The sequence below is a fragment of the Camellia sinensis genome, chromosome 4 (assembly GCF_055761805.1).
Source record: "Camellia sinensis isolate YWXY chromosome 4, ASM5576180v1, whole genome shotgun sequence".
In the NCBI taxonomy this organism is placed as follows: domain Eukaryota; kingdom Viridiplantae; phylum Streptophyta; class Magnoliopsida; order Ericales; family Theaceae; genus Camellia; species Camellia sinensis.
In genome coordinates, this window is record NC_138964.1 from 150,284,088 (window position 1) to 150,296,704 (window position 12,617).

At 31.1% G+C, this 12,617-nt stretch overlaps 2 protein-coding genes across 3 annotated transcripts; one reads left to right on the plus strand and one right to left on the minus strand.

Annotated features, from left to right (window-relative positions):
• Positions 1–1,402: 1,402 nt before the first annotated feature.
• LOC114302991 (uncharacterized) lies at positions 1,403–3,108 on the plus strand. 2 transcript variants are annotated; one of them, XM_082866522.1, is made up of 4 exons: positions 1,496–1,866; positions 1,985–2,139; positions 2,538–2,588; positions 2,741–2,819. In XM_082866522.1, the coding sequence occupies exons 1-3, from the start codon at positions 1,590–1,592 to the stop codon at positions 2,541–2,543; spliced, it is 438 nt and encodes a 145-aa protein (XP_082722648.1). In that variant the 5' UTR covers positions 1,496–1,589; the 3' UTR covers positions 2,544–2,588; positions 2,741–2,819. The 2 variants fall into 2 exon arrangements, with proteins under 2 accessions (XP_028103940.2, XP_082722648.1); XM_028248139.2 differs by lacking the exon at positions 2,538–2,588 and having other exon boundaries at positions 1,403–1,866; positions 2,741–3,108.
• Positions 3,109–4,717: 1,609 nt separating this feature from the next.
• Positions 4,718–8,992, minus strand: LOC114302990 (LIM domain-containing protein WLIM1). The gene is made up of 5 exons (XM_028248136.2): positions 8,658–8,992; positions 6,595–6,691; positions 6,451–6,491; positions 6,130–6,219; positions 4,718–5,280 (listed from the first exon to the last, which is right to left on the minus strand). The coding sequence occupies exons 1-5, from the start codon at positions 8,793–8,795 to the stop codon at positions 5,071–5,073; spliced, it is 576 nt and encodes a 191-aa protein (XP_028103937.1). The 5' UTR covers positions 8,796–8,992; the 3' UTR covers positions 4,718–5,070.
• Between the last annotated feature and the right edge of the window lie 3,625 nt (positions 8,993–12,617).

Consider the following 12,617-nt stretch of genomic DNA (forward strand, 5'->3'; position numbering starts at 1 on the left):
TATAAGATAGAATATTACGAAATTAGTAAGTTAGATTATAACGAAAAAACTTTCGTCATTTAAATCTTAAATTTTTAATATTTTTATTATTTTACGAAACAGTTATATAAACTATTTAGACTAAAAGTGACACGTTGACAATCTCATTCATCACCACTTATTTTTGAATGAAAAATTATATTCATATACTTTTTTTAATTTTTATTTTTTTCCTATATGTATGCATGGTAACCTCATAGGGTTAGATGTTAGTAGAGTAAAAATGAATTACATAAGGTATCAAATTTCTAATCATAAAATTTGATTTTAAAATCTTACGCTACCTAAATAATATTTTAACTAAGAAGGCTGTTCAAATCTAAAAAAAAAAAAAGTGCCTATTTTGCACTTCAAATCCATCTTGATAATTATTTTTATTTTTTTTAATATCATCAAGTAAAACATTCATATAAAAAATAAAATTAACTCCATATCAATAGTCATATGGTTTGATCATATATATATGTTAAAAAAAATATAGGTCTGTTATTAAAATTATACTTATCAAATTTTTTTTAAATGTAATATAATTATATAATTATCAATTTTAGATGAATTTGATTTTTTATATAAATAATCTACTAATAAATATTATAAGATGAATAATTTAGATTCTTGAGATGAGCCTAAAGTAGGCGAATAGTCCTTTAACTGGAAGAAATTTTTGTAGGTTAATAGGATATAGCATGACATTATCTTCTACCAATCATAAATGTACATACCCTCTACTTTTCCTCAAACATCCAACATAAATATGATGAACCCTACTGTTCAATCCAATCATAATAATAGAAGGCATCACTTGGTATTTATACACCAAAAAATTTCTCCTTAACTGGACTTTTTTAAAAATATAAGCTACCGTATCTTTTGTTTTGAAGTAATAAAAATCAAAATTGCCATATCATTGTGTATTGATTTTATGTATAATTTTTTTATTTGTATATTGTACAGAATTTTTTATAATAATAATGTAACTGTAACATTTAATTAAATAAATAAGTAATATATATATATATATATATAATTTAGCCTTCTATTTAAAATAATAAAATCAAGAATTGACAAATGTATTGATTTTTGTACAATATTTTATTTATATATTATTATCCTGTTATATTTATACCATTGTAAAATAATCGGATTACATATGACTCGTCAAAAAATTATTTAAGATTAAGTCGTTATAAAAATTTAAATACATTCAAGACTCACTTAAATACTCAAATCAAACTTAAACCATTTACCACTTAACGAGAAAAAGTTTATATACAATAGAATCCAAATTAATCAAGCTTGACTTATTATTGACTTGGATAAAAAAAATTTATAAATGAAACTTAAATACATTAAAATTCATTATTTTAAAAAAAAATAATAAATTTAAATGCTAATAGAGTCGTCGGTGACAATTAAAAATCTTGGTGGGTGTGTGGTGCTAACTGCTTATAAACTATAAAGAAACTAGTGCCATACCTCTCCTCCCTTCCATTCCTATCCATTTCTCACAGTTCCATTTCACAGAGAGAGAGAGAGAGAGAGAGAGAGAGATGGGGAATTGCCAAGCCATTGATAATGCAACCCTAATCCAACACCCATGTGGCAGAGTAGACAAGTTGTACTGGCCTGTCACTGCCAATGAAGTTATGAAATTGAATCCTGGCCACTATGTTGCTCTTCTCCTCACCACCACCACCACCGCCGCCGCCGCCACCTCCGCCACCGCCACTGCCACTGCCACTTTAGTACGCATAACGCGTATAAAGCTTCTCCGGCCAACCGACACTCTGGTTATTGGCAAAGCTTACAGACTCATCACCACTGAAGGTTGTGTTTTTTTTTTTTTTTTGAGCCCATCTTCTCTTTTTGTTTTTGTTTTTGTTTTATAAGCAGTAATGGGTTTAATTTGATGAATAAAATTTGTGTGGTTTGTGGGTTATAATAGAGGTAAGGAAAGGGTTGTGGGCAAAGAAGTATGCTAAGATGAGGAAGAAACTATCAGAGACAGAGTCTGGTGATAAGCAAGAGAATGTGAAAGAGAAGATGGGTTCTGATTTTGAGACACCAAATAGAAGATCTGAGATGGAGAAGACCAACCAGGTGAATTTCTTTGCTGATTTCACGAGTAAATAATTTTTGTTAGATTATGCAATACTATAGTCAGACTCGAATTCAAATAAAAACCCAATTAGCGTCTTGTTAATTGGTTAATTTTTTGGTCTTATGCGTCAAAAGTTTAATATTGGGAGTTTAAGGCAGGCCCTAGGGCCTAGGCATAAGCAGGGAAGACCGCAGCCTAGGGCCTCTAAGTTTTTGCTGAAATTTAGGACTCCAAATAAATTTGGTTCTTTAGTTAGTCTATTTTTATTTATTCCTTAATTATTAAGCTCCAAATAAAAAAATGCCCAATCCAAAGCAAAAGAAAGAGTAATGTTTAAGTAATATTTTGTTACAATTTGTTTAATTTTTTATTTGGTATTTTTTTATTTTATTTTAAGGATTGAATATATCAAGGCAGGCTCTGATGAGAGGAGTACCTTAATTCTGCTATAAGTGTTTCCTCAGACTGTAGAGTCCACAATTCAAACACAAACTCAAGAAAAAGTTATATGTAAAAAATATGAGAATTTTTTCTTTTTTCTCCATATTATTCATTCAAAATCATGAAAAATTGTTTTCTAATCATATAGAACATTTTCAGGTGTTAAAACATGAGAGACATCGGCCACGACCCAGGACGACAACATCGACAAACTCTACTGCTGCCAAATCGAAAGCATGGCAGCCTTCACTGCATAGCATCTCGGAGGCCGGAAGCTGACTCTCTCTCTCTCTCTCTCTTCATGTTCTTTGTATGAAACTGGTGCAGATCATCAATTCAGTACATCCCTGAGGTGGTTAGTCTGGTGAGCATAATGGAAAAAGTTTCTTCAGTGGCAAGTCAATCTGTGTGGAGCCTTGTATTGTACATCCAAATAGAGAATAGTGCATCCAAACATGGTTGTAATCAGCTGCTTAGAATTAGGTCTTTGTTCCAAAAGCATTTACTAATTTGCAGTGTCTCACAAATGGGTTATTTGTCCAAGTTCTTTGCTTTGCTTTGCTGGATTTTCCCAAAAGCCACATTTTAACCACTGGAAGAAATTGTTAAGATGATCGGTGAGATACGAAAACAAAGAATAACAATCCACAAGAATTGTAAATTACACGCACAAATACACAAGATATTTGGGATTCACTCTAAAATTAGGATTACCTCGATGATCTTTGTGGTTCCATTACGCTAAGAAGGGTTATATAAGAGATTCTGACATAACCTCTCTCCCTTCAACTGCACATACATAAAAATTAGGAAAACATATCACAAGTGTGGAAATACTAAAAAATATCCTTAGTCCAAGTTGGATTTGTGATCGAGTGATTAGTGTTCAATATTCATCATGATCCACATTATTCCAAACAGGGCAAGGGATCAGTGAATTTTTTTAATATAAAAATTGCCACATTTAATGGATATTTCAATTAAAATCCCACGACGTATTAAACTTTTTTTGTCCATTAATAACCCTTCAAAATTTTCATTTACCATGGCTCCTAATATAAAATTTTTTACTCTATGCTTAAGGATAAGTCTCGCTAACTTGGAGAAAGACACTTAATAGCTTTAATAAAGGCAAGAAAAAGAAGAGAGAAATGAAAAGAAAAGAAAAGAAAAAGGAATTCCAAACATATACCTGGGATAGAATGTGATTATTCCATTTCATGCCTTGTTTGTTGGTTTGTTGTGCATATTTGACTGAATGAGACAATGATGTTAGAGCATGTTTTCCTTCTTTAGTGCTTTTGTAACAAGTGGAATATCATGCTTAACACCCACAACAAGTCCATTAGATCCTTCTCTTTCTTTCTTTCTTTCTTTCAGTGTTCCAAAGCAATCAGACTTAAGAGGAAGCAAATCATATGGTAACTTTTCTTTCTTGGCAGGCCTGCAATTTAAAATTGATGAGTACTCTTTAAGCCAAAAAAAAGTAACAACACCATAAGCAAGGAAACTTGGTGCAATGACATTAGATTCTTAAATTTCTCATTGCCTCTATGCTTTTCATATCATTTTTTCTTTTAGGTATGAAAATAATTTTCTAAAATGTGACTTGTTTTAAAAAATATTTCCAAAAAATGTTTGTCAAACAAGTATTCTATGTTTTTCACACTCGTATTTCTAATGTTAAACGATGGCCTAACCTTTACCTAAAAGTATTATCGGTTATAACTTGTCTCACAAATTTGTCCTTTAGGCTCAAAACCATTTAAGTTCTGGATGTCAGAAAGCCGTCATCCATATCCAATGTGAAATGTCAAAATCACAAATCGACATACGCACGACCCAACGTGTAATACTAGACGCGTGACCAACCCCCACCTCAAAAGTATTGTCCATTATGACTCAACTCAACAATTGGCATCAAAGATTTGTCCCTTTAAACTCCAAGCAACTCATGCGCTGTCTTATAAGTACATTCTGGACATAGCTCTCTTACATTTGATGCAAACTATCGGCAACTAAAAACTCATGAACAACACCATCCACCTCAATCCAACTACACCCAGGGCTTTGAGTCACTCCTTCTCTCACCTAGGGCTTTGCAAGGTGCAAATGCATAACTACGAAGTTCAGGAATAATAAACATAGCATCATTATATTGGAGGGGAACATCAAATAAATGTTTTTAACAAAGCCATATCAAGTTTCGCATCAAAAACACAACACAACCTTTGAGTAAACACAAGGCTTATCCAAACAAAACTTCAATTCTCAAACTACTATATTATTCTAAGCTCACTCTCCAAAATTTAAGCAACTGAAACAAAATCTATCAAGACTCTTTCTCTAAATAAACATACATAAAATGACAGCCCATTAATTATCTCAACTTTTATAATTTAACAGTTGAATTTTGAGTCTCTTTGTTTAGAAACCAGCAATTGATGTGATACCGGGATGTCACCACTGATATATGAACTTTCATTGCATTAAGCAGATGCTGTGTTCTCGGTCACCCCTTTTGCTTGTTCGTTCTTGCTGAGTTGGCTGAAGTTCCCCTTCTCCTTGAAGAGTTGGGAGTGGTGGTGCTTGCAGTAGAGACGATGCTCGTGGGCCACGTAATTTGATGGGCTGATCACACAACCTCCATGCGCGCACTTGAAACAAGGTCTATGGTATGACACGCCATCAACCGCCACCTAAAGGAATTATGGTACAAAAGCCTTTTTTAAGAGAAATTGCACTGATTCTAATGACATGAATTAACCTAAATAGGGCTATGAGTGGTTGGTAATACCACAAATTGGAATATTAAAAAAAAATTGTTTTCAAAATATGTATTCTAAAAAATAATAAAAACTAGTTTGATGAAAATGAACACCAAAAAGACATTTTTGAATTTTCAAAAACTAATTTTCTACTGAGAGAGAGAGAGAGAAAGCAATATGAAAATGAGGAGTGTTTTTGAATTTTTCATTATTTTTTCACCAAAAAAGTTTGTGTTTTTCAAAAAACAAATTTTGAAAACGAAACCAAATAGAATGAATGGTCTGTATGGTTATGTTTTCATTTTCTGGAAAATGCAAAAACTTGTTTGCCAAATTGTTTCCAAAAAACTATTTTCGGTAAAAATTTTGGAAAACAACCCACCTCTATAAAAACACTGAAAATTGTTTTCAAAAATTAGAAAACGGTTTGCACACAAATAATCCTATGAAAACTAGGGTGGTTTTCAAAATTTTCACTATTTTTTTTTTCCAAAAACACCAAAAACAAAGATAATGAAAATACAGCTAAACATGGCCTATGCAATTTTAACATCAAGACATATCAGACCATCACAGATATCCTTGGTGAAGTCGCACAGAATCAGCACGGAATCTTTATAGAGCAATGGAACATAAAAGTTATATAAACTAAAACATTGTTTTTCTTGAGCGGAGAGTAAGTTTCCTAGAGCAAATTTAAGTCTGTTAATATAAAACTACTAATATTTTTCCTATTATTATTTGTTTAGTGAACATAAAGTACTAATATCATATATGTACCTTTTCTAATGGGTAAACTGTTCTCTTGCAAGCAACACATTTGTCTTGAGTTCCAGCAAATAAGCTCGAAACTTTGTTGTTGGTATGACCCTGTGCAATTCACTCACAATAAGAATAACACGATATGACACATATATAAAGCTTCGATTAATTCAGATTCAACTTTGGGAAGTTGCTAAAAAAGTATTTTTTTGAGAAGTAGAGTGGTTTTTTAGTGCTTTTAGTTGATGGCCAACAGACTTTTGGCTTATTTAGCTCACCCCAAACAGGGTCTGAAATGTCTAACAGAAAGGGATTACTGAACTTGGCACCATTGAGTACCTGATATGCGGATCTGTCAACTCTAACAGTTTTTGGAGCCCCTAGAAGGCAGAATAAAAAAGGAAATTAGTAAGGACTTATTAATGAGCTTAAACAAACAAATGAAAGAGTAGAAGTGACTGATAAAACTTGGGAAAAGCTTACCTTCAAAACTTTTGTCCAAACTGCCTGTCATCTTAAACAGTTGGTTGAAGTGAGGCTTACAATATAACACACCTTCAAAGGAGCAATAGTTACTCAGCTGCAAAGAAGAACATAAAACTTGAGCATGAAGTAGGAAACAATCAAATAACAGATAATATATGAATTAAAATGTACAACTATGAATATAGAAAGAGAAGCAACACATTCCACGTCTTTTAAGATATTGTATCAGAATTATGAACAGAGAATAGATGAAGAATTCTGCATCTTTGTATAACCAAACGATTTTTACAAAGCTCGGGATAAATTAGTAAGAGGAAACTTACAGTATCATTCTTCAATCAATGATATGTAACAAATATCATTGGGCCAGCAAGAAGTTATATTGTTCAAAATTGAAGACACTATATGCACGTTGGAAATGATAAAAAAGGACCTCATTAAGTGGTCAAAGAAGACGTGATAACCCATTATTCAAAAAATAATAATATTAATAAAATTGGCCTACCGATAAACAAAGAAAAAAGAAACCAAATTTGTGTGCTGACTCAAACAGATATAGGTGTTCTCTGAGTGCATGGCTGGAATAATGGGGAACAATTATTTAGCAAGACCAGATAACTGAACAAAGTCCAGCTGCTCTGATCTTCAACATATTTTCATAAAAATGATCAACAACAACAACATTGAATTAATACCCATAATGGGTGTTCGGGAGGGGTTAGATTGGGCATATACCTATTCTTTGGCATAAATGCACAAAGTGACTGTCCTCATACCTGAACCCATAACCTCAAGGTTAGTAGGCCAAGCTTTTAACCACTAAACCAGTGATAACAGCATTACTAGAGAAACAATGCAATTATCAGCTAGAAACGAACATTAGGTATTGACTTCCAGTATAAAAAAAGTGGAAAATTTAGGTGTTGCTGCAGTCAATTTTCTCATAATTTCATTCATTTTGATTCAGTTGTGCCACAATTCATGCTGCAACTAATAGATGGTTACATGCCTGATAGGCAGAGAATTAAAAATACATGACTTGCATTGTGTGATGGTGACAATGCTTTTCGAGAGGGACAAATAATTGTGATGGAAGTAGAAGATAGTCATAAAATTCTCCAACCCCATTTTAACACAAAATCTAAAAAATTCATAAAATTCTCTGCTATAGTTCATAGTACAGTATTAACTGTAGAAAATTCTCTAGTCTCTCCCATCTTTTTACCACTCCCATTTGATTGACAAGCTCGTAAGCTACTTTTATCAGTAGAATCAGCATTGATATGTCCAAAAAGATGAAATAGTGATGACAAGGCTTCCCTGAGAATATATCAGAGCAGATGATCAATCATTGAAAGCCCTAAAAAAAATGATGACCCAATGCACAAGGGTCCCGCTAAAGTGGGCATGATATGGGGAGGGCTTAATATAAGCAACCTTAGCCCATTTTTTTCAAGACACTATTTTGCAAGACTTGAACTCGCACCACCAAGATGCTAATAGCATGTCTTCCCATTGGGTCAAGCCGCCCTTTCACTCATTTGAAAACCCCATGGATCCAAATCACTAATGCTAAGAACACAGAATTAAAATACAGAATGGGTCACTCTATGCAATAGTACGCTGAGATTTATTCTGAGTGTGAACCCCATGTAATTGGGTTTAATCTCAGCCTTCTATTGCATTTTCTGTGATCCATCATGTGTTCCTAACATTGCTGGATCCCAAATTCCACATCAACTTATCAACCAATTGAACACATTCATTGAATAAACAGTACATTCAAACCCTCGAATAAAACCAAATTCACATTATCCAAAAGCCCAAGTTGCAATCAGAGGTCATCATCATATTCATTACAACCATTATTACCATATGCAATCCAACCCAAAACCCATCATCAAAACAAAGTCAATTATACAACTCCTTTAACAGACAATTAAAACAAATTGTTCACAAATGCCAAAAAAAAATAAATCATCAATATGATAAAAAGAATATTTGTCACAAATATGTCTATAGTTGCATATACATATATATATATGATCTGGGATTTTGACCTTGAGGGTGCCCTTGCAATGGTGGCATCTAAAGCAAGCCTTGTGGTAGACCTTGTTATCAGCTGTGAGCTGATCCACCAAGTATACTGTCTTCTCACATGCCTTACACTTCTGGGTTGTCCCTGCAAATGTTGCCATTTCTTTTCTAGATCCTTCAACACCCACAATTTCAAGTAATCAATGAACAAACCCAGAGAAATTCTTGATGATGGCAAAGACTGAACTCTCTCTCTCTCTCTCTGTCTCTGGAGTCTTGAGTTTCAAACAAACAGCTCACTAGTCAGAGAGGCAGAGAAAGCATTACCATCTGCCAAAATAATAGGGTCTGCTCGACAAAAAAAAAAAAAAAAAAGAAGTTAAATGTTGGCTGTCCACATTGGGGGCAATTGGGTAAATTTACCATTTATATATAATAAAAAAAAAATCTATGTCATTTTAAAACTAACCTTCCGTTTGCGATATGAGTTGATTTTTTGACTATTTCAACATGAGATTAAAAAATTTCGTTTAGAATGATTTTTTTGACTTTTATGAGAAAAAAATAAAATAATTAGAGTTTGAATGTGACATTTTATTTTATTGACTTTTTAACTTGTTTTATCTTTTTGTGACTATTTTATCGTAAAAACTTTATGTCAAAGATAGGCTAAGGGTAATTCTATTTATACACCATCAATCTCTAAGTACACACCATTAGTTATTAAATTTATATGGCAATAATATCCTTAAATAAAATAACTATTAAGAGCATCTCCACCCGAACCCTTAAACCTCCTCCTTACCTATTTTAAGCGGTAAATGGCTCCCTATATACCTGCATCAGTTCCCCTAAATAATCTCTTAAATTAGTTTTTGTTACAGTGGCTCCCTTATATATATATATATATATATATATTGTTTTGCTTTGTTTAGGGATTGCAACACACATTTATGATTTTTATTTTTTAAAAATTTATAATTAAAAATTATATTTTCATAAAATAAAGAAAAAAATAGGGAGTTTGTTAATGGAATAGAGAAAGAATAGAAAGTTTGTTGGGGGAAGTAAATAAAAAAGTGAGGGAAGTAAATGAAAAAGTGATTCTTAAAATAGGAAATGAATTTTTTAATAATATTTTAGAGTAAAATTTAGACAAACTAGTGGAGATGCTCTAAGGACAATATGGATGTATATATATTCATTTCAACAATTTACATATGAAAAAACAAATATCTCTGTACACACCATCACCTAGAACAAATCTTTTTTCTATTATTTTTCAAACTCAAAATATTATTGTTTTTCAAAAATTGAGTTTTGAGAGTTAAACCAAACTAGATCTTATGGTTTTAAAAACATTAAAATCAATTGATTTTAAAGATTTACATATTATAGATGACATTAATTTGGAACAATTAATAATAAAAATGTCAGTTTACTTTGTTATTTATCTTGTTCGTATTGATTTGGAACAAAAGACCGTTATTCATCTTTACAACAATGGACCTTCAAAAAAAAAATCTTTCTAACAATGGCTTATTCGTTCTATGTGCACACAGAGTTGAATATTTACAAAATGTTCAATTATTTATGTTTGAACAGAAGCATTTTGTTCATATTATTAAAGTTGAATAAGTATTAAACGTTCATACATAAAAAATTAAACATTTTGATTTAGTTTGAATATAAATTTGTGAACATATTTTAGTTTTTTCAACACTTATTTATGAGCAATACTAAATCTTTTTTTTTTTTTGTTTAAATTTTTGTAGAATATCACACCGATTGCTTTGTCACCGTAAAATTTCAACTTGCCGTTTGGTTCTTGTCGTTTGCTCTAACGTTGCTTCCATAGATTCAACACAGATCAGGAAAAGAGACACACACAAGAATCTAAAATTATTGTGAATTGTATTTTGGACTTTATTGTCTTTTCAATTTGATGGTGTGTACATCATCTCGAGTTAGCACTACTAAAAAAGAGAGTTTTCAAGTTGGCAGCGTGCTGTCACAAATAACATATTTGCCGACGCAAAAAGTTTTGTGACGGCACTGCGATGGCAACTCGAGGGACGAAAATAGTTAGGTCGCAAAAGCTTTTGAGTCAGCACATTGCCCACGCAATTTTTTTTTAATTTTTTAAGACGATAAGTTGCCAATGCAAAAAGTGGTTAAATGTTTTAAAAAATCTAACCCATGATTTCCTCATTGACGCTCCGTACCACACTTAGCCCACTGCACCGCAATACCTCTTTCTGATTTTAAATGAGATATATATTATTTATAGTATATACACTCAATATTAATATAAAAGTACATGTATAAACAAATATATTTATTAAATATAATCAAGTAAATATATATATCGTAAGTATAAAAGTATTTTTGTTGCCACGGCATCAGTTGCCGACACGAAAGGTCTAGCTTTTTGTGTCGGCATAGATTTGCCGACGCAAAAGGTCTATCTTTTGCATCAGTAAATTCAACTGACTTAAGTAATGCTATAAAATATTAAATTTTTGTGTTGGCCAATGGTGCCGATGCTAAAGTTTGGTATTTGCGTCAGTAACTCTGTGCCGTCACAAAAAGACTAGCTTTTGCAATGGTAAAATCTATCGACTCAAAAAAACCAACTTAAAAGGCCCTTTAATTTGTAGTGTACGGTGTGTATTGTGTTGTATGTGTTAGGCTAAAAAAGTAATATTATGGTGTGTGTTGAGTGAAAAATCAAAAGTTCAAACTATTATTGATATGAACTAAGTAATGGTGTACTGAGATGATTGACAGTATATAAATAGAATCACCCTAAAACTAATTTATCGTATATGTCACCTTAAAATTAATTTATCAAACTCAAAAATATTTGACCTTATTTTTTAATTTAATTTAAAAACAACTTGAAGTCATATTTTCAAAAAGTTTCATAAATATCAACTTTGATCTTATTTGGTGAGAATGTATAGAGGCTACTTTTATTTTTTATCTTTTATTTGCAAGAAAAAAAATAGTTTAAATAAGTTTTTTATTTTATTTTAAAAAGATAAGTTTTTTTATTAATAATTTTCAATTTGTAATATTATTTGGTATAACTTATATGAGTTGCTTTTATATATATATATATATTTGATATACCGTTGTTTGGTATAATTTCTTATAATTTAATTAGAAATAGTTTAAACAAACTAAATAATTTGATTATCTAAAATTTGGGATTAAAATTTTTTTGCTTTTTTTTAAAAGGGTAAATTACAAATACACCTTCTAAGGTTTGCTCAACATACAGATTGTCCCATGTGATTTGAAAAATTACAAATACCTCCATTGTTAGAATTTTTTATTTATCAGAATTAACTAAAAAAATAAAATTCATAATTGCTCTCCTATATAATAATACAATTACCTAAATTATTAATTGAAACATATTTTTAACATCATTAAAAACTGTTAATTGACTTGATGATTTATTAATAAAAGGGGCGATTTGTTATAAAATTAGAAACTTCAGGGGGTACAATGTAATTTTCAAAACTACAGGAGGGGATTCGTATTTTAATTAAACTTCAGAGGGTGCATTTGTAATTTATCCTTTTTTAAATTATTAAGTTTTAGTTCTTAAAAAATTATTAACATTTTTTTATTATTAATTTTTAGCTTATAAAAAAAAAGGAAAAATGAGGAAAACATCCCTCTCTAACTTTGGACAGTAGGAGAGGTCCAATATATATTTTTTTATTATTTAAGATTCCTCGATAAAATTTTTCTTTCATCATATTAGAGAATTTTTGATGTGTTAGGGCAAAATTTTTCTATATTGGGATGAAATTTTTCTGTGTTAGGGTGAAATTTCTTTATATCAAATTTTCTCTGTAAAAATGTTGAGGGATCTTAACCACTATGAAAATATTGTATGTCATTTATCTTATAAAATCTTAATATTAGGGATCTTTAAAAAAAATCCTATAAAAAATTATAAACCGTAC